A 24926-nucleotide genomic window follows, 5' to 3' on the forward strand; every position below is an offset into this window, starting at 1 on the left:
TAGATGGTTTGTGTTTGAAAGAAATCACTCAGCTAAAATTGACAGAAAGCACTCTGTCAGTGCTACTCAAAGTTTTGTGTCCTAGAGACACCAAAGGCAAATAAGGAACTAATACAGAGATAATTAAGAGCATTGTATTGATTTGTTTAGGGCCATGGTGACTAGTAAAGGAAAAAAAATCTCTGTAATAAATGTTAGAAGTTTTGAGAATGTCAGAGCATTGAGTGTACAAAAAGTATCTGTTCAAAAGATGCTTTTTTCCCAACCATTCCTTTGAAAAGAATAAATCAATTAATTGCAATTCTGGTACTTGATCCCCATAACCACATTTTCCTTTTTGAAAAAAGAAACTTTGGTGGAGTCCAGTGTCTATCATATTCACAAAAGTAATTTACTTTCAAAAGTGAAGCAAGGTAGAAAAAGGATTTCTTAGCAGTCTGGCTAGAGGTTAGATGTACTAGGGAATGAGGGTTACAAATTCAAAAGGAATATTAGTCTTACCAGTGTCCTCCAATCACCAATGACTAACCAAGGAATATCTCTGTTTTTCCTCTTAACTATCCAGCTTGCTTTTCCATTTTCTTCAACTTGTTTAAGCCTCCCTTAAATAGTTTTTGCTACTTACAGTTGTACTAATCACCCTATCTGCCTTATTTGGGATTCTTGTTGATATTGTTTATAAAAATTGAGAGGCCTTCACAAGATTTCTCTTTGACTAGCCATTCCCATTTTCTTGTCATGGGCCACTTCTGCTGTGACAATCTTAGGTGTAGTGTTCAAAAAACTTGTAACTAGGTTTGTCTGGTAACTTTCAGAGTTTCCTAAATTGGGAGGGTGTGGGGAAGGCCAATGATGGCAATGGTTGTAATCACTTATAAGTCAACAAGGCTTTTATTAAGTTCTCAATATGTCATAAAAGATGCAATGGAAATAAAAAGAAAGGCAAAAGAAATTGTCCCTGATTTAAAGGACATCATACTCTGATGAAGGAAACAATATTCAGATTAACAGTTCATACAAGCTATTTCTTGTGCAAATGGAAAATAATCTCACTTCTATTCTTTAAAATTCTACCAAGAAAATTGATGTTCTGGCAATTCAACTCATTTGCTCTGTAGAAGTGTCCCTACTTCTGGTGATATTTTGAAAGAATTGTGAAGCATTTTTATGATTGACCCCTTTATTCAATGAGTTTATTACATAAAGTTTCTCTCTTCTATTCTTCTAGGTTTATTCAAGAGATTGAGCATGCCCTGGGACTTGGTCCAGCCAAACAGTGTCCTCTTCGAGAGTTTCTCACCATGTATATCAAAAACATATTCCTCAACCAGGTCTTGACTGAAATCAACAAAGAGATTGAAGGAGTCACCAAAACTTCTGACCCATTAAAGATCCTGGCTAATGCAGATACCATGAAAGTACTGGGAGTACAGCGGCCTCTTCTACAGGTAGCTCCTGGCATCACACAAGGGCTTTTGAACTGAGTCAAAAACCCTGGGTTTGCATTCAAACTGATACTTCCTTTGAATTTTTAAAATTCACTGAAATATTTCATCAACTGTTAAAGGGAGAATATACTTATACTACACATTTGCTTATAAGCCCTATTTACCTCATACCAGGCAGCATGGTGTAGTGGATAGAGGGCTGCCCTTGGAGCCAAGAAAAGCCAGCTTTAAGGCCTGCTGTATACTGGGCAAGTCACTTAGTAAACAATAATTAAATTCCTTTTGTGTGCAAAGCACTATGCTAAGCACTGGGGGAATGCCCTCCTTAGCAGGAGGCAGCAAGCAAACAAATATGTACCAATGAGCTATATATAGCATAAATAGGAAAGAATTTGGAGAGGAAAGATCTTAAAATTAAGAAGGGTTAGGAAGAGCTTTCTGTAAAAGATGGAGTTTTATTTGGGATTTAAAGGGAAGCCAGGAAACTCAGTAGATAGAGATGAGCAAGAAAATCATTCCAGACAAGGAGAACAGCCAGAGAAAATTCCCACATGGAGTATTTTGTTCCAGGAGTATACTGAGGGAGGGAAAAGGGTGATGTGGTCAAATTTGTCCTTTGGACCACTTTAGTGACTGAATGGAGGATAGATTGAGGTGGGGAGAGATTTGAGGCAGGGAGCAGGCTGTTGCTGTAATCAAGGTATGGGGTGATGAGGGGACTGAGTATTGACAGGGTCATAGGAGAGACAATTATAAAGGTAAAAGATGAAGAGTGCAAAAGCTTGGACATAGAAATCTAGGATGACTTGGAGACTGTGAGCCTGAGCAGCTAGGAAAATGTCATTGCCTTTAGGAGTAATAGGGAAGGTGGGGCAGGGCAAGGGAGGCTTGATTTGTTTGCTTAGTTATTTCTATATCTTGGATGTAAGAACCTATATTAAAAGAAAACCCATATCAAAGAAATCTGATAAAAAGATTATTTTTTCTTTCTCAGATGCACTAGTTTTGTCTATCTGAAAGGCTTTAGTTTTCAAGTAATCAAAATTATTTATTTTGTTATCTTTTATAATAGCCTTTATCTCTTATTTAATTAGGAATATATCTAGCCATAGTTGTGAGAGGCATGTGTTAATTTTTTTGTTATTATAGCTTTTTATTTACAAGTTATATGCATGGGTAATTTTTCAGCATTGACCCTTGCAAAACCTTTTGTTACAATTTTTCCCCTCCTTCCCCCTACCCTCTCCCCCAGATGGCAATACATGTTATATATGTTAAAGTATATGTTAAATACAATACATGTATATATGTCCATACAGTTATTTTGTTGTACAAAAAGAATCGGGCTCTGAAATAGTGTACAATTAGCCTGTGAAGGAAATCAAAAATGCAGACGGACAAAAATAGAGAGATTAGGAATTCTGTGTAGTGATTCATAATCATTTCCCAGAGTTCTTTCACTGGCTGTAGCTGGTTCAGTTCATTATTGCTCTATTGGAACTGATTTGGTTCATCTCATTGTTAAAGATGGCCACGGCCATCAGAATTGATCATCATATAGTATTGTTGTTGAAGTATACAATGATCTCCTGATCCTGCTCACTTCACTCAGCATCAGTTCATGTAAGTCTCTCCAGGCCTTTCTGAAATCCTCCTGCTGGTCATTTCTTACAGAACAATAATATTCCATAATATTCATATACCATAGTTTATTCAGCTGTTCTCCAATCGATGGGCATCCACTCAGTTTCCAGTTTCTGGCCACTATAAACAGGGCTGCCACAACCATTCTTGCACATACAGGTCCCTTTCCCTTCTTTAGTATCTCTTTGGGATATAAGTCCAGTAGTAACACTGCTGGATCAAAGGGTATGCCATGTGTTAATTTTTAGTGGTATAATCTTTAATACTAAGTGTGCACATCTGTTTAGAATGCTTTGTAGAACATAGTATAAGATGTTGGTCTAACCCTAATTTCTGCTCAACTGTTTTTCAGTTTTCTTAACAGTTTTTATCATAAGAAGAATTTTTTTCCCTAGATAATTTGTGGTTTTTTTCTACTTTTTTTTCAGAATCCAGTGGTTATTGAGTTCTGTTATTTCTGAATCTCCCTTGTGTAGTCTTTTCAATTGATTTAATTCTGTTCCTTAATCAATCATGATTGCTATTTTATTAATATAGCTTAAAGTATGGAAGTACTTTTCTTTCAGCAAAGTTTTTAACCTAACTGTACTTCAATGAAACGAAAATAGCTATAATTGCATTCATAGAATCATTGTTAGAAAAGTGTTTTGTAAACTTAAAAGTAAACAGTAGTTTTTTTTTTTTTTTTCCTGTGGTTTTAGGAGAATACCAGTAATTTGTCTGGTTAAGCCCTTATTGTCAAACAGTTTGAATCTAAGACAATACAGGGCCACACTAGCAATTACTTATCTGGTTTAGAATGACTCTGAACCTAAATGTAACCTGGATTGTTTTTAGTAAAATTAAATTGTTTTATTTAGAAGATGAGCTTGTTTGGAGATTAAAATTTCATTTTCTCTATTGATATTTGACCTTAGTATATATATCTGAATAAGAATTCAGGCAAATGGGCTCACTCTATCTTTCATAGGCCTCTTGGCTTAGCAAAATGGTGCATCATTTCTCCTAAAGCTTAAGATTCAGAGGGTATATTAATTTATGGTTGTGCGTTGAATAGGATTACATACCATTATGGAATCTCTTTTGTCTTCCTATAAGAAACTGTTGGACACAACCTATTTGTACCTAGGTTTATGCTATTAGGATATATGAGAATTTCTAGGGCTTTCATGGTCATGGACTCTTCCAGTGCTAGAACCAGAAAGAACTTCAGAGATCATCTATCTAGTCTAGCTTCCTTCTTAACAAGTGAGGAAACAGGGTCAGAGTTTCATTATTTTTTGCCCAAGTCCCCTAATTCATAAGTAGTAAAATCCCCCAGCTCTTACTCTATCACATTTCTTACTCTGCTTATGTTACTCTCTGGTTTCCTAGACCTTTTTTTGAATTGTGATACCATTCTCATTTTAATGATAACTTATTCTTGAATAGCTACATCTCACATATATGCATCTTATAGTGGTTTCCCTTAAATCTTTGACCTTTTAAGTCCTACTTTGTTCTTACTATTTCCATACCTAAGAGAATTTATTGCAAGGATTTAGCTTTAAAATAAAAGAAAATTTATTGCTGCTTGTGGGTCCCAAATTTTAGTTTTTCTAATTTTAGAAAAATAGCTCACCTTTTCTTTATCATTGGAGAAATAAGTTTTATGTTTTTGGATCCCAGGGACTTGGAAAAACAGTATAGACTTGTATGGTGTACCCACTTAGACTATCTAATACCATGTCTAACACCCACATTGATTATAAATCTAATTCATTTCTCCTTAGAATATATTCAATGTGGAAGGCAAAGGGGACAGAATTGTTGATTTAGAGGGACACTAAATTAAGTGTATAATAGTTGAGTTAAAACAGTATTTGTGTCATAGCAAGGGAAATTAATCATTTTTTAAAACTTGAAAGGAAGACACATTGAATAATACAAACAGAATCAGCTCATGTTTTTCCCCTCATCATCAAAAAAATTTTAAGCCTCTCTTTACATGTAGTGCTCTTTATGAATATTGTATCAAGATAGTTAATAGTTATTGAGAAGCACTAAGTTTAAAGGAAGAAAAGGGAAATCCTACAATTTCTACATCTGCAGAAGACATCTAGAGGATATTAATACAACTCAGATCATCATTATTTTAATATCTAACCACTTCAAACTTTATATATAGCTAAAATTTTATCAGTTTGGGTACTGCTACTGACTTAAACTACAACCCCCTCAATAATGTTAAGATCTTCTCCTGAGCAAGTGCTGTACCTGACCTGGTAATGAGCTTCTCTGTTCTTACATAAATCAGTCCTCAGGCATACAGCTCATTAAGGAGCCTAGATTCAGAGCATTTCCAGTTTAGTCATACCTGCTTGGGTCTGACTTTGAGAACTCAGGTCACTTCCACACCATGATGAGGCAGTGAAGTTAGACTGGAATAATTTTTTTTTAATTATGTTAAAAGTTGTGGTACAACCTGAAATATAATCTAAACATACATGAGTCTTGATCAGTGATGGACAGAAGCAGCTACACCCAAAGAAAGAACACTGGAAAATGAGTGTAAACTGTTTGCATTTTTGTTTGTCTTCCCGGGTTATTTTTAACCTTCTGAATCCAATTCTCCCTGTGCAACAAGAGAACTGTTTGGTTCTGCACGCATATATTGTATCTAGAATATACAGTGACATATTTAACATGTATAGGACTGCTTGCCATCTGGGGGAGGGGGTGAAGGGAGAGAGGGGAAAAATCGGAACAGAAGAGAGTGCAAGGGATAATGTTGTAAAAAAATTACCCAGGCATGGGTTCTGTCAATAAAAAGTTATAATTATTAAAAAAAAAACATACATGAGTCATAGACTGAAACATCAATAAGTATATGCTAAGTATTTATCATATGCTTGAGCACTGTACTGCACACTGAGGGTACAAAGAAACAAAGACAAAACAGTCATTGCCTTCAAGGAGCTTATACTCTAAAGGGAAAGATAATATGTGCACATAAAAAGGTAAATATGATATTGATACCAAGTAGATTTAAAATTGAAAAGGACCTTGGATATCATTTAGGCTACCCTTCCTCCTATCCCCATTTCACTTTATTGATGAATAAATTGGGGTTCAGAAATAAAGGGCCCTGTCTATGGTCTAATAGTCATTACATAGCAGAGCCACTCCTGAAGCCTTGAGTCCGGCAGTCAGTGCGTAGCAGAGTCAGCAGTCAAGCCCCAAGTTTTGGATTCTAACAGCAGTGGTACTTCTACCTTTCAAGGCCAGCCAACTGAAATAACATCCCTGAGCAGCTCTATTGAGTATGTATATCAAATCACTTATAACACTGTCAGGGGCCATTTCTAACCATCTTCTTCTTGTCCTTTAAATTAATTATTCCATCCTCAGGGTGCATAAGAGCTGTGAGTTGACCTCCACATTTGGGTGACCTTGTCAGGGTTAGATAATTATATTGCAATATGTGACTGTGTTAACCTTGAATCCAAGGCCATTGCAGTTATTAACCTCACAAATTTGTTTCTGGAAGCTAAAAAAGCTGTTGTATTATTTGGCTGTTTAGCTGCCCTCTCACCAAGTTCCTTTTATGGATATGCAAATTGGATAAACCATATCAATAAATATGTTTAATATTCTCAAAGTGTTGTGAGGCCAACAATGCAAACTGGATGTTGCTGGATTTTTGTGCCCATTTGAGAATTTTTTTTTTTTTTTTGGATAATGAATTTAAATCATTTCCTGAAGCAATTATTCATGGTCAAGATTCTGTGTTTCTTAAATGTGTTTATATGACCCTTAGATATGATTATTACTAGGTTTTAAAAGTGCCTAATCTGAAAGAAGAATAAATAATTGACTACATGTATTTTGCCTCAAGAGTCCAAGCAGAAGTGTTGGGGTGGTGGGGAGAACAAAAAGGGGAATGTTTATTTAGTATTTGAGTATTGAGATTTTTTTTAAAAGCCTTAAAATTTATTTTTTTTCCTACTAAGTTGGCCATATTTAGTCAGCAACAAAATAGTAACAGCTACCAAAAAAAATGTAGTACCAGCTTCTTCCATGGCAACACCTTCTATCATGTAGCATCAATTAAGTTCATTTAAACAAATATTAAATGCCATCTGGGTACAAAAAATTATACTAAGCACTGGGAACCTCAAATAAGAGGAAAGGAAAAACTGCCTGGATTCAGGCGTGTGGACGCATGCCCAGGACGTGAGGCTGCTGTCATTTGAGTCATAGTGTTAGAAATTTGATTAAAGGATATCTAGATGGCCCAGTGGACAAAGTGCTGAGCCTGGAGTCAAGAAGACCTGAGTTCAAATCTGGCTTCAGACACCTACTAACTATGTGACTCTGGGCAAGTCACTTAACCCTGCTTGCCTCAGTTTTCTCATCTGTAAAATGATTTTGTGAAGGAAATGGCAAACCACTCCAGTGTCTTTGCCAAGAACACCCCATATGGTGTCACAAAGATTCGAACATGATTAAAATGAACAAAAAAAAGGAGTTTAAAAAGGACCTCACAGGTCATTTAGTTTAACCCATACTTGCACAAGAACTCCCTTTACACTACCACCAGGAAGTGATTTGAGGAGTTAAGTCTTTACTTAAAAACAGCAAGGGTAAACCCACTACCTTCCTAATTATTAGGAAGTTTTTCCTCATTTTAGGCTAAAAACCACCTTTCTCCATTTTCTACCCAATTCTGTCTTTTGGAACCATGCAAAACAAATGTAATCCTTCTTTCAAATGATAGTCTTTCATGGAATTACCTATTTTCCAAGTCACTGTTTAAAATATTAAACCATTCAGAACCAAGTAATCTCTGTAATAGTCCTAGTAAGTTGTCATCCAACCCTGTATTTGATGTTTCTACTGATAAACTCCCTGCCTCAAAATTTACTCCATTCCACATTTATATAGTTTTCATTTTTATAAAGTTGTCCTTATATGGTACTATGACTTTTAACTTTCAACCCACAGAAATAAGGGTTCATTCTTATTTCTTGCATGTTTATTCTTGGCCCTAGTGAATTCTACTCAGAGTAGTATAGGGTTACATGCCAACCTTTTAATGAAAGCCTATTCATTACTTAGGGCTGTAAGGGATGCTGGGACAATTCATCTGTAAGCATATTGATGTTCTGTGATCATATCCCTGCTTAAGAAACATCTCTACATCTGTATATCACAAATATATGCAGGGTATGATATACAGTACTATATCCTGTGTCCAAACTACACATGATACTAGTTGTGGTGGTAGCTCTTAAAATTGAGCCCCAAATTTATTTAATTAATCACCCATTCATCTTGTAAGGGGGAATTCTCAATAGTGTGGGGTCAGATACCTATGTGTGGCCTTGAGAGGAAAGTGTCATTTCTAGTGACCATGCTCTTAAATCATTGGTCTCCCCTCTACAACACAAACAATTGTGCTGAAGGGAAGGAAGACAGCTTTTGATTTAACATAAATTTTTGAAAATCTTCCTGACCTCCCTTTAGAAATGTAAAGCACTTCTCATCCTGCTATGATCTTGGTTTAAAACTCACAACAAGAACTTCAGGGATTAAAAATGAAGCTTAAATGTTGGTGGGCTTCTGACTTCTGAAAAGTATGAAAAGTGAAAGAAATTAGCATTACCACCTCTTTCCCTTTGTTTTTTGTATAGCTACCATGGCTGTGTTCAGTGGTCTATACCAGCTCCAAGGCTAAAACATACTGATTGGAATTGAGGGGGAAACTTCAAAATTCCTTCTTTTGCCTTAGTGAGAAACATTTCTCATCTTTTGCATTTTGAAACTAAAGGCCTAGAGTTAAAAAGGGACCAAAGTAGATCCCTTCATGTCCTGCTAATAAAGAGTTAGTTCGTGGTCTACTGGAGTATATCAAAGGCTTAAGGTCTGTTCATCACCATTTTGCTGTTTATCATTGCCCTGGGAGATATAATTTAACTTCTTGTCTCTATATTTTTCTGTTTAAATATGAGAGTGATAGCAGCTCCTGCTTATCAGGTATCTGGTCAGAGAGAAGGGGGAGGGAAGGAGAAGAGGGAAAGGGAGAGGAGAAGAGAGAATGAATGAGTCAGGGAGTCTTTGTGAGACCAGGAGATAGAAGAGTGACAAGGTATGAATGATTTCTCTTCTTTCTGTTCAGTTGTTCAGTGTCCTTCAGTAGATCCTTGTGTACAGGATTCAACACAAACTCATCAGCTTGACATTCCAGGCCCTCCATTTGGGCTCTGACTTTTCATCCCAAATATACTTCCCCTCCTTACTCTTCTTCAGGTGCTCTGTCTTCTAGCTGAGGTTGATTATTTTCTGTTCTCTAACCATGTGCAGTATTTTCCCAGCATCATAACCTTACCTCTGCTTGGAATAACCTCCCCTCCATCCTCACCTTTTCAAATTCTACTCATTCTTTGAAACTTAAATATTGATACTCCAATGAGATCTATTTAAACCGCCTTCAGTTTGATGAGATCTCTTTCTCCACTAACCCTGCCCCACCTCTGACAGTTCAAAACCATTTCTTACATTTTATTACAGTGACTTTTTAAAGATTCTAATCTTCCCTCCCCTCCCACTTGAAACTCCTTGAAGTGGGACTTATGCCTTCTATAGTGGTTGATAATAGTGCCTTATGTAAAATAAAGAATCATTTAATATGCCTGAATGTGAATTTGTTGAGATAGGATCAACAGATATGATGTAACAATGATCCAGCGATGATATAAAAACCTAAAGGTTGATATTTGCAACTGGATTTCCTCTGCTAAAAGATCCTTGGAAGTGTTGATATTATTACATTGTGCTTCAGGCCTACTTGCCTTCTGCAGGTTTATGAGGCTTATCCAGTGAGCACTAAAGTTGCTCTGGAGCAGTTGCTGCTGCTCCAGTTGAAGCCTTGTGAACAGCCTACGGAGCTCATGGCATTGAAATTACTTTCTGGCAGTAAGTATGATGTTGCCCAGACTGATTATCTCACACCCCAAACTAAGAAACTGCCAGGACCACTTGCATCTTTCCCAAGGAAATATGGCCAACAAAAGTAACATATTGTTTTCATCAAATCAAATTATGTTCATAAGAAAGAATGACTGAAATGAGTGCCATTTGAATGGTGACCAGTTATTTTTCCTTTCTCTGCTATGAGATAGATCTATCTTTTAGTAATTTTGACACATTCCCATTTAAAGTCTGTTGGAAGTGTTAAAGAAAATCGAGTTGAGATTTAAAATTTTGAATTATTTTAAAATTTATTTTTAAATATTTTATTTTAAAAGCGTCCCTGGGATACTCCACTAGATGCTTTCCTCCCAAGTTGACAATGTGTACCATTAACAACCACTTTTTTTTTTTTTACTTTTTTTAAAACTTTTTTTTTAAAGCTTTTTTATTTTTAAAACATATGCATGGATAATTTTTCAACACTGACCCTTGCATAGTCTCGTGTTTCAGATTTTCCCCTCCTTCACCTTGCCCTCTCCCCTAGATGGTAACCAATCCAACATATGTTATACATGTTAAAATATATGTTAAATCCAATATATATAAACATATTTATATGTTTCTCTTACTGCACAAGAAAAATCATATCAAAAAGGAAAGTAAATGAAGCAACTACTTTTTGAGTCTAATCATCCAGCCAATCCTGAATCTATCTGCTTGCATCATTAACTAGTGAATACTTTTCCATTTCCTACATAAGAATAATATGAGATTTTATCAAAGATTTTGCTATTGATTATAAGTAAATGAGAGGTTAGCTATAGTAAGTGAGACGCATAAGCTAGATCTGCCTTGTGTTATAAAATATTTGTTTGCTTAGAGGAATATCAGAATGGCATTAATATGAGCCCTTGTTTTAAAAAACCAAATATTGGGATCTCTTTTCCATTGCAAGCAAATATTGAAATTGTGTTATAATTGATGGAATGCTAGTTATGAAAAGAGCAAGTTGCTTAAACATTTAAAATTGTAAACTTCCAGTTGTCAAATGCTGTGATTCTGTGAGTATATCTCTACCAATGACTTTCTTGGTTATACTTAGTGCATTCAGTTAGAATTGACTCCATTTGGACATTTTCAGGAAGAGGTTTACCTCTGGGTGTTGATTGGCCACTGTCTATTTGGATCCTGCTGCAGTGGATTCCTTGGTGATTAAGCAAGAGAGAAGAGTAATCACTTATGACAGATCTGCTGATGAGGACTGAACTACATTAGCACTCTGTCAGTCAGATCTTTGAAGAGGTGCTTTTGCTTGAAGTGTATGTGACTTTACTTGTTAACAAAGGCATCTTCAAATGCATCCCCCTTGCCTCCTCCCACTCCCTGCTAATGTGTTAAGAGAAGCAGGAGCCAATCAAGAGATACCACAAATAGAGAGAGGAAGAGCTGGAGCCAAAGCTCAAGCAATTGATTGCTATCGTTCTACCCAGGAGTAAAATGCTGATCCACTAAGATTTACTATGAGGAGCCAGCTGAGTGTGTCCAGAGCTTCAGCTGTTGGGAACTTTTTTTATCTTAGTCTCATCCTAAATAATTTATGCTCTAATATTGTAACCTAGGTGAAAGAAGCTTTGGTAAGAAAAAGAGAAGAGGAAAAAGACATGGAGACTTAATTGTCTATTAATATTAACTATGTAAAGACACTAGCTTCCATTCTCACCTATTCAAGAAATTTAGTAATATTTGTCTTTGCAGCAGCAAAATGAGACTTCAGAAATACTGGCTCAAGTGTTGTTTTTATTAAGTCGTTTCAGTTATATCCAACTCTTCTTGACCCCATTTGGGGTTTTCTTGACAGAGATATTGGAGTGGTTTGCCATTTCTTTCCCCAGCTCATTTTACAGATAAGGAAACTGAAGTAAACAGGGTTTGTGACTTGCGTAGGTTCACACAGCTGGTAAGTGTCTGAGACCAGATTAGAACTTAAGGACATAGTCTTTCTGACCCCAGACCAAGCACTCTATAATCACTTGTTACTGGTTAGATTATGTGCCTTGTTGCCTCCAACTGTGGTCTGGTGATTATATTATATGGTGATTCATTAGATTAGTAATGGACAGCTAGATGGCATAATGTATAGAGTGCTAGGCTTAGAGTTAGGAAGGCCTGAGTTCAAATCCAACCTGAGATACTTACTTGCTGTGTGACCCTGGGCAATCCATCTACTACTTTTTGCCTCATTTCCCTCATCTGTAAAATGAGCTGGAAAAAAGAAATGGCAAACCACTCCAGCATCTCTGCCAAGAAGACCCTAAATGGGCTCTTGAAGAACCAAACATGACTGAAAAAATGATTAAACAACAACAAGAAGATTTATTAATCACCTCCTAAGTGCCTATCATGGTAAATACCTTAGGGATGCAGAAGCATAGCCCTTACCCTTAAGTAGTTTACACTGGGGGAAAAAAATGAACACAAATTATACAACATTACAGAGTATAGAATTCAGGACTAAAAGCCCAGATGCTCTGTCTGTCTTTTGTATTTTTATATTGTGGCACATAATTACTCAATAAATATTTATTAAATAAATGAATAATATAAACCCAAAGGGCTATAATAGAGTCAGATAAAAAAAGGGATTAGAAGAAATAGTTAGGAAAGGTTTAATTGGGCTTATTGGTCTTTATCTTGAAGGACTGGTAAGCTCAGGATAAGTAGAAAGAAGAGAAGGCATGAGAGCCCAGGAGACAAGATGGGTGAAGACACAGCACAGGGGATGGAAGGGGTCTGCTCGTGGGACTGTGAGGAGACCAGCCTGGCTGAAGCAGATGAAACATTTGGGGGGGTAGGGATACAATAAAGGTGGAATGGAGCCAGATTGCAGAAGGATTGAAAGTTAAACAGTCAGTCAGATGCAGAATGGATTGAGAGTTGGAGAAAGAGAGGCTGAATCTGAGCATTATGGAGGACAGTGAGAAGTATGTTACAGTAATTGAGGTGTGAGGTGAAGACAAGAAGGTTCTAGTCAATCTTTTTTCTGCACAGCTGGAGGCTTTGGCTGATGTCACGATAGCTGTCTGACATTTGGTGATTGCCAGCATTTTACCTGGTTCTGCCTTGGAAACCAGTCTTGATTGATTATTTTAATTAGACGAACAACCCAAACAAGCTGCCTTCCTGGGATAAATATTGCATTCATAAATCTTCATTCAGCTTCCCTTGCTGAGCCCTCTCAGCCCACTTCTGGATAGGGTTCTCTGTCATCTCTGTGTCCACAGGAGTAGCCATTTGGCTTGGGTTTGTTCATATTTGTTTAAAGATTAAGCTGTACAGTTCTCATTTATTACCTTGTTAGGCACACAAGAGCCCTGCCAGGAAATGTCCTGATTTGAGGAAAAAGACGGCATGGCTAGCTCATTAACAGGTTATCTGGGTCATTCCTTCTTCTTTGGTTATGACATATTGGAAATTCAGTTTTTTGAAAAAAAAATTCCATCTATCGTTCTTAGTTTTCTCTTTTCTTTTTCTTTTTTTTCATTTTTAATCTCCTGTTCCCTCCCTTAGTTACTGCTGCTTCTATGATGGTCCTATCTGTAGGGTCCAGAACACTCTTAGCATTCACTTGCAAATAGCTACAAAGGCTAATTCAGATAAACTGCCACTAAAAGAGAGAGCAGTCTTACCTCTCTTGATTGGATATATAGTTCTTCTCTTTATCCAGTTTTTAGTAAGGGAGCTTAATTCCGTCTTCCTTTTGAAATGTTTCTGAATTTGCTGTCCTCTTGGTCAATCCAAGGTCAAGGCTCCCTATCACTCTATTGCAGAAATCTTCCTGTGACCTCATTTTTCAGTGCTGCAGGGCTGGAAGTCAGGGTGGTAGTAGACCTTAGGCTATTTACTGGCAAAGAGGACCATTTTTGGTACAGAAGAGAGTGAGTACCTGACTGTGTTACTTAGCATTTTACCTCACAGTATAAGAGGTCTTGTAATTCATGCAAGAAGTTATATTCTGGTATAGATCTGCCTAATTCTCTGCCTAGTGGAGGGAAGAACTTTTTTTTTTTTCAGATCAGGGGAAAAAAGTTTCCTATGTGTCTGCTTCCAAACTGCCTCCTGTGGCTATTGTAAAGGTTATGCATAACTGGGGCTTTTGCCAGGCTTCAGCTAATAGTACTGTGAGGGAAAAAAAAAGAATCCAGAAGATACTCATGCCTACTATTATTAATGAATTCTGAAAGAGCATTTTATTAGAGAAATGATGGCACATGACTTAGTCCCATAGGACTGACATATAAGTGGATGATCTCATTGTGACAACATTTTAATTGCTTTTAGTTAAATTTTTTAGTTATTTTTAATTTAATTAATTTTGGTTAAATTTTTTAGTTATTTTTAATTTAATTATTTAGTTAAAGATTTTTTTTTTGCAAAACATCACTGCTCAGAGCACCATTGGGCAGGATGTGTCTCTGTAGAGACCATAATATCTTATATGGCAAAAGTTTCCGCTTTTGGAAAACAGACATTGACCCTGAGAGAGAAAGGAAAGAAAACAGCCGTCCCCAGTGACTACAATCCAATAGTAAGCATCAAGTTAAATCTAGAAGACCCACCAAAAATGTCATGTCATGCAGCTGTGGGGGTGGAGGGAGGGGCGTGGGAGAAGGTCAGCAATTGTTCTAAACTCTCCCATGATGCAGTAGAGAGATCATCTCATTTGTTGACAGACTTCAAATAAAATACTGGTTCTTACAAATCCACTTATTTTACCTTTTTAATTAAAGCTTTTTATTTTCAAAACATATGCACGGATAATTTTTCAACATTGACCCTTGCATAACCTTGTATTCCAAATTTTCTCCTTCTTCTTCCCATCCCCTCCCCTAGATGCCAAGCAATCCAATATATGTTATACATGTTAAAATATATGTTAAATCCAGTAAATGTAAACATATTTATACAATTAGAAAAATCAGATCAAAAAGGAAAAAAATGAATAAGAAAACAAAATGCAAGTGAACAACAACAAAAAGAGTGAGAATGTTACGTTGTGATCTACACTCATTTTCCACAGGCCTCTCTCTGGGTATAGATGGCTCTACAAGATCATTGAAACTGGTCTGAATCCTCTCATTGTTGAAGAGAGCCCTGTCCCTCAGAAATGATTATCGTATAATCTTGCTGTTATTGTGTATAATGATCTCCTGGTTCTGCTCATTTCACTCAGCATCAGTTCATGTAAGTGTCTCCAGGTCTTTCTAAAATCATCCTGCTGATCATTTCATATAGAACAATAAGATTCCATAACATTCATATACATGATTTATTCAGCCATTTTCCAACTGATGGGCATCCATTCATTTTCCAGTTTCTTGCCATATAGTCTTAGTTTCTTCATATCCTAATTGGGAAAAAATAATCATGGGAAATACACATGGAGAGTATCAAGAACATCCAAACCTAAATTCTTCTTGAGGTGGAATACAAAACCTCTGCTCTGCAGAGAAGGGGAGAGGACCAAGTCCCAATTATGATTTTTAATGGAGCATTTAGAGACAGCTAAGAGCAAAACTGGCATCAAGTAATGTTATGCTACAGTTCTCTTTAACTGTCCTGGCTCAGTTTCTCTGCACTAGTTTCCCTTGTCGCAGTTTCCTTAACTGTTCTGTCTCAATCCCCTAAACTGTAAAAACCCACTCTGGTCCATTAAGACTAAGGACTATTTGCTCTAGGGTTGTAAATTGTTAATGCAAGCAAGATAAATAAGAGAGTAGACCTCCTGACTCTTTCTGTCCTCAAGAATTTACACTATCCCTCTAAAATATTCCAAGATACCTCACTGATATTTTTACCTCTGTGTATTCAGACATCCTGTCTCTGGGTTTTTAGGATTTATGGCCTCCCCTATCCTGACAGAAGTTTTCCCGTGGTTCTTACCCCTTCTTTGTTTAGAGAAAAGGTATTTAAGAAGTTGGGTTTCTCCCATTCATTGCTGGAGGCTGGAGGCTGGCCCTGGAGGCTGGCTACTGGCTACTGGACACTGGATTCTTTGAGATGACAGTCTCCTCCAGCCCTGGGACCAACATGGATTCCTTGGTCCCAGTATATCTTTATCTCTGTCTGACTGGATAATTTGAGACGAGAGTCCTGTCCAGTCAATTATGCTCTTCAATTAATAAAATATTAAAAAGCTCTCTAATCTCTCTCCTGCCTCAGTTTCTCTGGCATTACACTATAAGAGGTCAATGATTGGGCACCATGTTTGGGCCTTTGGATGCCAAAAACATGAGAGCCAAGTGAATTAAATTCAGCAGAGTTGAGTAACTAGATTTTCACCTAACAACTAATAGAATATAAAGAATAGAATGCTAGATTTAGTATTAGAGGACCTCATTTCAAATCCCAATTCAGTCACTATGAACATTGTAGCCTCTGAAAATGAACTTCAGTTGTCCAGGCCTCAGTGTCCCCATTTGTAAAATGAGAAGATTGAATTAGATAGCTCCACCCCAACATCTTTTAAGGCCCTGAATATAAAAAAATACATGTACTTATTGGCTAACTTTTTAAAACTTTTACAAACCTATTCCTTCCCTTCTCTCTCTAAAGGCAGAGCATATTTTATTCCAAAACCAAAAGCAAGATCCTGGCCCAATACACATTAATTTGTGCTTTTCAAATTCTTAAAAATATTTTCCCCCATTGGGGGTCCATATTGTTGTCTGAAAAATCACAATGATTTAAATAATTGATGGCTACTTTATGAAATTGTCAGCCTGGATCCATCCTTCTCCTTCGCATAGCCATAAGTTCTTGAGCAGCTAATCCTTTTATGTCAAATTACAATTTTTAAATGTTTCATTTAGATAGTTCTATTATTCACCCTGGAAAATTCACCCTGCCAACATATAGTGATAGAAGGAAGGTGATGGGGGCAGTTGGGTGGGAACTGCCTGCTACTGGCATCTGCAGGTCTTAATATGTCTGTTAAGTTCTAGCCTCTAATTTCATTGCCAACCCCCCTTTTAAAGGTTTAATTATGCTAGTGTAAAGGTATAATTTGAAATGTGACTTCTAATTCTTGTAAAAGATAAAAGATGCATTAATCCATTGTGAAAATCAAGAAGTCATAGTATGATAGAAAGAGCCGAAAATTTGAATTTCAGGAGACCTGAGTTCCAGTCTTAGTACTGGTACTCTATCACTGCATGTCACCTCACCCCCTCCTTCTACAGTATAATGGAATTGGCCTAGTCAATATCAGACCCCTCTCCAGTGCTAAAATTCCATGGTTTTAAGGAAAGGTGCTATAGATGGCTACAGAAATACACTGGATCACATGATTAAGAGAAGGAGGGGTGGGCGGATTGTTGTGCCTTCTGTGAAATCAAGTCAGCCACATATGATGACATCTCATGCTCAAATGCTTTATTTGCCTCCCTTTTCTCTTCTAAGTTCACTTTACTCATAGGACGGATTTTAGAGGTGTTTTCTGAGGAACATAAATTCGTCTCCCAGTGACTGACTTTTTAAGTTGGAAAAATTTCCAACTTAACACAAAGTTAGACTGTGAGTCTAAATTTATGTTTTAAATAAATCTAAATTTCATTATGTTACTTCATAGGATAACTCTTTATGTCCTGGAGTAGAAATTCAAAAACTGGTCAGTAAATATGTTTTAGTTTCAGCAGGATCTAAATCCATAATAATTGCTAGACTCCCTAGATCTCCTAACTATGGGGACAGAATGTGTGTTTGTGTGTTTGCTGGAGATGAGAGATTCCTGCTCCAATTTTTTAAGGCATACCCTACAGATGCCAACTTTAATTGGCTTGTCCTAATGATTCCACTTGGTCTTTGGGGCAAAAAGAGCAGAAGCACAGGGGAGAGTTACATTCTGATGCCCAGTGTTACACTAGAACCTGCGCCATAAAAAGAAAAATGTCCTGCTTCAGGAGAGAAAGATACTTCCTCTTCATTTGTAATTCTGGGAGCCATTAGCCAGATGGTCCTTGTGCCCTTTGAAGACTAATGCCCTTGTGCATTAGTCTGGATTAGAGGTAGAGAAATAGAACTACAAAACTGAGAAAGGAAGCAGGACGGGAGCAGAGGCCAAGTGAGGGTTTTGCAGCTTTAAGGGAATAGGAAGGAATGATATTCAGCTCTGTCAGATCCTTATATGTCTGAAGAGTGTCAACCCCAAATGACAGCATGTTGCCTGTTACAAATGGAAAGCAAATAACACATGAAAAGGGGAAAAAACGAATTTAGAGTGGGTTTTACAGTGTGTTTATTTTCAGGGAGCAAATCATAACCCATTTGCCTTATTGGAAAAACAATTTTCCTGTTACACTAGGGAAAATGGAGTATTTAAAAAGGAAATGAATGTGACAATCAAATGGACCTGGTTGAATTTAGCATTTTCTCTCCTTTGTGTTTGGTATTTATTTGTAGTAGGAGAACTAAGTAAGACATGCCCTTGACCTGCTTCTGACAGTAATCACTTTTCAATGGAAAACCAAGGTGAATAGACACACAATTATAGAAGCCCCTGGCACAAAACCTGGCACTTGTCTGAGACAAAGCAAGACTATTCCCCCTTCAGATGAAGAGCCATGTTAAAATCCGCTTCATTTTGTCCTTTTCCCTTCACTTTCTCTCTCTTCTCCCACCCTAGTCTTCAAAAGCAGCCCTCCCCATAGCTATGCCAGGTACCTATTATATTCACTTTGGTTCAGAGACTAAGTAAGTTGCCTCAGGTTACCCACACATCTGGCTAGTGACAGAGCTTTGTCCCATCTTTGTCTTCTGGCTCCATGTCCAAGGGGTTTTATGTACCCCAAATGGCTTCAAGTCCAGTCATGGCAGTTCTTAAGTACTTTTAAAAGGATTGTATGGGAGATCATGTTTTAGTAACAGTGACATGACCCGTCTTTCTACTTTAGTTAAAATAATCATGACAAGATAATATTTTACCTTAAAAAAACTAAAAAAAAGGAGAAGGAACTATGTGGTTTTTAGTGACCTCCATGCTCAAAATGAAGTGACAAAAGGTATACTACATCTAAGAAAATTTTCATGGGCTTTTATAAGAGAGGCACCAAGTCCAGAAGTAGGGAAGGAAGGGATACTGCAACCAGCTCTGTTCTACTAAGAAGGAGCTTGAGTATTGCTCAGTTTTAGGATCTACATTTTGGATATTGACAAAGACATTGATAAATTGGAAGATGACCAGAGGAAGATAGGCAGGATAGTGAAGGATTTCTATTTTCTGCCATCTATGGATGAATAAAAAGTACTGAGGGTATTTTACATTATGAAGAGGAGCTTTGAAATGAGAAAATGGGATAATTAGTCTTTTTGGAAGGGCAATCACCTGAAAGTCACATGAAAGAAACAAGTTGTTCTTAGCCCCAGAGGGCGTAACTAGTAGAAGTGAGCAGAAGATGTAAAGAAGCAAATGTGGTCTTTATGTAAAAAATCCCTAATACAGAAGGCTATCCTAAAGTATAACAGGCTGCCTCTGAAGACTGTGGGTATGCTTTCCCAAGAAGTTTTCAGTCAAAGCTGGGTGATCCCTTGTTGGGTAAATAATCATGGAGGGGAATTATTATTCAGGTTGAATTTGGCACTCCCTGAGATCCTTTCTGATGCTGAGATTCTGCAATTTTGCTAATCCATGCTCCCTGATATGATACAAGATAGGTTGGAAGGGATAATGCTTCAGCCCTACTTTGGCACAATGACAACAATTGTTTTCAGGTGTCTCCTGGATAAGCAGAAGTTGCACCCCTATGTTCCATATATACATCTCCTCCTGAACTCTTGGTTCTCCTCTGTGTATATATGTTTCTTTTATAACATCTCTTGCCATATCATCTGGCACTAATCCATATTTGGGTAATGAGCAAGTTTGTTGTGCCTGCAATGAAGAAAATGATTTAAAATGTTTTTTAATAAGTTAACAGGAGCAAGTGTTGAAATTACTGTAATGAGATAATGACAGTGCAGCATATTGCTTTGAAGATTGTGCTCTGGTGAAAAATAGAGACTGTTAATAAATTCATCTTCACTTTATTTTCCTGTCCTGTATTGTTCAGAGTTTGCATGTCTGCCTAGTAGTAATAATGAAATGGGCAAAAGAACTGGGAGGAATGAGGACTGAAAGTGGTCATAGAATTTAGTTTAAAAACACAGCTGCTCAAGATTTATGATGAAATTCTGTATTTGAAACACCTCTATGATGTTTTTTCTCACTGGATCCTGCCTAAAGCGGACCCAGAATGCCTCTGTGGTGAGCTCTGCTTAGGTGGGTGTCTTGTTGAAAGTACCAGAGGGGCAAGTGGCAGAAGCTCAAAATCAGCTCATCTTTTTTTTTTTTTAAATAGTTTTTTATTTACAAGTTATATGTATGGGTAATTTTACAGCATTGACAATTGCCAAACCTTTTATTCCAATTTTTCCCTTCCTTCCCCCCATCCCCTCCCCTAGATGGCAGGATGACCAATAGATGTTAAATATATTAAAGTATAAGTTAGATACACAATAAATATACATGACCAAACCGTTATTTTGCTGTCTAAAAAGAATCAGACTCTGAAATATTGTACAATTAGCTTGTGAAGGAAATCCAAAATGCAGGCAGGCAAAAATATAGGGATTGGGAATTCAATGTAAAGGTTCTTAGTCATCTCCCAGAGTTCTTTCGCTGGGTGTAGCTGGTTCAGTTCATTACTGCTCCATTGGAAATGATTTGGTTCATCTCCTTGCTGAGGACGGCCAGGTCCATCAGAATTGATCATCATATAGTATTGTTGTTGACGTATATAATGATCTCCTGGTCCTGCTCATTTCACTCAGCATCAGTTCATGTAAGTCTCTCCAGGCCTTTCTGAAATCATAGTGTTGGTCATTTCTTACAGAACAGTAATATTCCATAATATTCATATTCAGCCATTTTTCAATTGATGGGCATCTACTCAGTTTCCGGTTTCTGGCCACTACAAAGAGGGCTGCCACAAACATTCGTGCACATATGTGCACAAACATTCCTTTCCCTTCTTTATGATCTCTTTGGGATATAAGCCCAGTAGTAACACTGCTGGATCAAAGGGTATGCACAGTTTGATAACTTTTTGTAATCAGCTCATCTTCTGAGGGGAAAGGGAACAAACCTTGCTCCAGCCCAAGCTTAGGCTAGTTGAGTTTCTTCTCCCTGCCTCCAGCTTTTCCACAGTTATCACTCCTCCTCACTTTGATGGACATGATGCATTCCCATCAATGGACCTAAATTTTGTCCCATCTTCCCCTTCCTCAGCCATCTCTAATATCCCCTTCCCCACTCCATTCATCCATGTTTCTCACTTCCAGTTTGGAGCCTAGCTCATACAGAGCTAGTCAATTCTACTGGAGTCAAGAAGCAAAAACCCTTGGTGCTTACCTTAATGGATTAAAAGCTCACTTTATTAAACATGTCATGAGAGTTCAGCCCAAGATAACCCTGTCATCTTGCTGCAGTGAAGGCAGAGTGCTGACTGTGCAGTCTCGGCACTTCCAGGGGATATAACATGTCTCTAGTTGACTGCCTCGAGTTGTCAGTTTGGTAGAATTTAAAAGAACAGAAAAAAGGCACATGTGCTCTGAAGTAAACCAGCAGTATTTACAAGGTTTCCTGTGAGAACTGTCTACTACCACCCAAGATAGAATTTAATTCCCAATAAAGGAAAGCAAAATACCACGTTACTTTTTATAAAGACAAAAGGGAGCTTTAATCACAGACGGCTGTCAGAGAAGGGAAATGAAGTTGATGGAACTGATAAGAACAGACATCAGTGCAGTTAGGCAGATTGAAGTATAGACTAGAGTTATAGAATATCTTAAATTCCAACTCTGGTTCTTTTAGAGACATGCATGCTGCCTGATCTTTAGCATGATTTAATCTTGTTCTAGTGCTTCTCACACTAGACATGACTACAAAGTTGCCACCAAAAGCATCTTTGTATGATCAGTGGTTGCTTTGCGGGTAGCCGACATTCAGCAAATGTGTTGACTTGAAGAATACTCAGTCTTCTCTGCAGTTTAATTGAAAGTCATCTGGCTACAAGGCATTTGCTACCAGCAGCCCAGATGATGACAGATGTACCTGATGTATTGTGTCCCGTAATTTGTAGCAATTTCAGGAAGCCTTGACCTCTAAGAGTTGAAATTTGCTACGTCCTGGACAGAGCCGACCTCAGTTCAGCTTGTAACAACCTGTGGTGGTTTGCTGTGGGTGGAGAGGAGCTTTCAAGTGGAGAGTCATGTTCATTCTGCCCATCGCTGCCGAATGCCTGAATTGTGCCTTACCGGTAACAGAGATGCATCTCCACCTTCCAAAGCCTCTCTGCTTCTGAAGCTGCTCCCTCCAGCTTTGCCTCAGTTATAAGCGAAGCTTCTGAATTAATGCCAGCGGCTATGAGTGTGTGCTGAGGATTTTGGCTTCTGCCAAGCGTCAGGAATGGCAGATGCTCCCATAACTAAAGAATACTTTGCAGAACGGCTTTGGTGCCCTGAGGGGGACATCACACTGAATGAAGTTTTCTCAGTTACCCAATTTACAAGACAAACAAGGACATCACGCCAACCTCCCTCATCTGGGATGATATAAGAGGAAATAATTAATGAAAACGATCTTTAATGTCCTTGTCTACATCCTACATGGGGCAGCTAGGTGGCGCAGTGGAGAGACTCCCAGACCTGGAGCACAGACTTCAGCTACTCACGAGCTGTTTGACTCTAAGCATCTGTTGGCCTCCATTTTCTAACCTGCAAAATGAGCTGGAGAAGGAAATGGACAACCACTCCAGTGTCTTTGCCAAGAAAACCCTAAATAGGGTCACGGAGAGCCAGAAACAACTGAACAACAAAAAACATTCTGAATCATAAACTTTCCATTCCTTCTAAGAGTTATCCCTGATCATATTTTATGCATTCCTGGTTCAGGGCTATATTATTCCACTCCCCCTTTCCAATTTTGGAATCCTTTCTCACTTCTCTTTACCTGTTAACTCTTGCCCATTTTGGGGGGGTGAGGGGGGTGAGCGGGGATATCTCTTTAAAAAAAAAAAAGCTTATTTAACCGAATTTAAAGTTTTACTTCCATTGTGTGCTAAACTTTAGAAAGAGCAGATACCTCTGGCAGCCTAACTCAAACATTGTCTTTTCCTCACCAATAATAAATAGTTTATGTATATCAGAGACAATATTGTCTTAAAAAGACAATCCACTTTATATGTAGGTAGACCTACATTCTTTAGGCCAATGCACTTAATGTTTCAATGCCCAAGGCAACTCTCCAAGACTGAAAGGTATGGGTAGACACGTGTATGCATATGTAAATATACACATATACTAGTTTAGATTAAACATATAATCACAGTCCTATAAATTAAAGAGACAATTACCCATAAATTCTTGACTAGAAGTTGCCTATACCAATAAAATTGGCCTAAGAGGAAGAACCAAAGAAGCTTTAAGATTGAAAAATGCTTTAGTTACATTGCCCAGATTATTCTCTCCAAGTACCCTGTACTGCAGGTGCTATTTATTGTGCCTCCCCTTTTACTTCCTAAAATGACTCCTCCCCCAGCCCAGTCATTTGGCATTTAAGATTTTCTATGTCATATTGTTAAGTACCTTCTTATGTGCAGATTGATATCTTCCCCAGAGAAAATCTTAAATTCCCTAATGTCTGAGACTAATCTTTTGCCTGTCTCTATAGTTCTCCCAGGGCCTTACACATACATGATAGATATGTAAATTGCTAGTCTTGGGTTATTAAAGTCCTTTACACATAGTAGGTATTTAGGTAGGCAGTCTTAATCTTTTGAATTTCTTAATGGTCTTGTTAAATGTACAGAGAGGTAAAATCAAAGCAGAAATACAAAAACTTTGAACTGTAGCTTTTTTTTTTTTAATGGAAGACATAAGGTATTTTCTGTATTATTTTTAATTATCAAATCACAGAATCTGTACTCTTCAACCAGGGAAACAAATGGTTATGGTTTTGTTTTGGTTTTGTTTTTAGAAATCTGATTTTCTTTTTCTTTTTGATCAGTTTTGGAAATGTGCTATAAACATCCATATTCAAGCATTTACATATATGAAATATTAATGTTCTCAATATATTGCAGCCAACATATGTAACATATCCCTAGGCAGAGAAATCGAAGAAGCAACTATTATTATAACTATGTTAAAGGACTTTTTGGTCAATGGAATATAAATTTCTTTGATATGCCTCTTCTGTTCACCTGCACTAAAGCAACAGAATATTGCCAATTTCTTGTTGCTATGGATTGTCTTTGTAAAATATTGGGATATTTTACATTTGTGCCAATTAGAGCATAGCTATCTAGAATAGGAAATCAAAGCCTTTAGAAGTATAGGCAATCCCAAAGAGAAGATAGTATTGTTCTGCAGACTAAAACACTGCTTTTATAATGCTGGAGAAACTGAGGCAAGACAGAGATGGTTTTTTAATCTTTTAGTGTAGAGAGTTTAGGCTAGCTGACCAAATAGAACTCATGTTCAAAAATCATTCAGCCCTGAGGAACTGAGGGAGGAAACTTTTATTGTGTTTTAGGTAAACAGCGTTTGCAAACAGAATATATAACCCGAGTATACAATCTGATAGTGGAAACAAAGGCAGATAAGGAGGGCAAGGACACTGGGTGAGTGGACAAGCCATAATTCCAGGAAAGGATCATCACTTAATCCTGACTAGATAAGGGTCAAGATAAGAAGCAAGGGGAAGGGCAGTATTCAAAAGGAGGGGGAATTATCCTAGCAAGGGTTAAGATAAGGCATCTGCCTTTCATGACTCAATGGTGTTTCAAG

At 37.5% G+C, this 24926-nt stretch overlaps 1 protein-coding gene across 1 annotated transcript in view; it reads left to right on the forward strand.

Annotated features, from left to right (window-relative positions):
* The window catches only part of EXOC4 (exocyst complex component 4), a 913849-nt gene that overhangs the window by 671332 nt on the left and 217591 nt on the right, over nt 1-24926 (forward strand). Inside the window, exon 11 of the mRNA XM_031941130.1 lies at nt 1229-1448. Within this exon, the coding sequence (XP_031796990.1) occupies nt 1229-1448 (220 nt within the window). The remainder of the gene's footprint in view (nt 1-1228; nt 1449-24926) is intronic.

The sequence above is a fragment of the Sarcophilus harrisii genome, chromosome 5 (genome assembly GCF_902635505.1).
Source record: "Sarcophilus harrisii chromosome 5, mSarHar1.11, whole genome shotgun sequence".
Classification (NCBI taxonomy): Eukaryota; Metazoa; Chordata; class Mammalia; order Dasyuromorphia; family Dasyuridae; genus Sarcophilus; species Sarcophilus harrisii.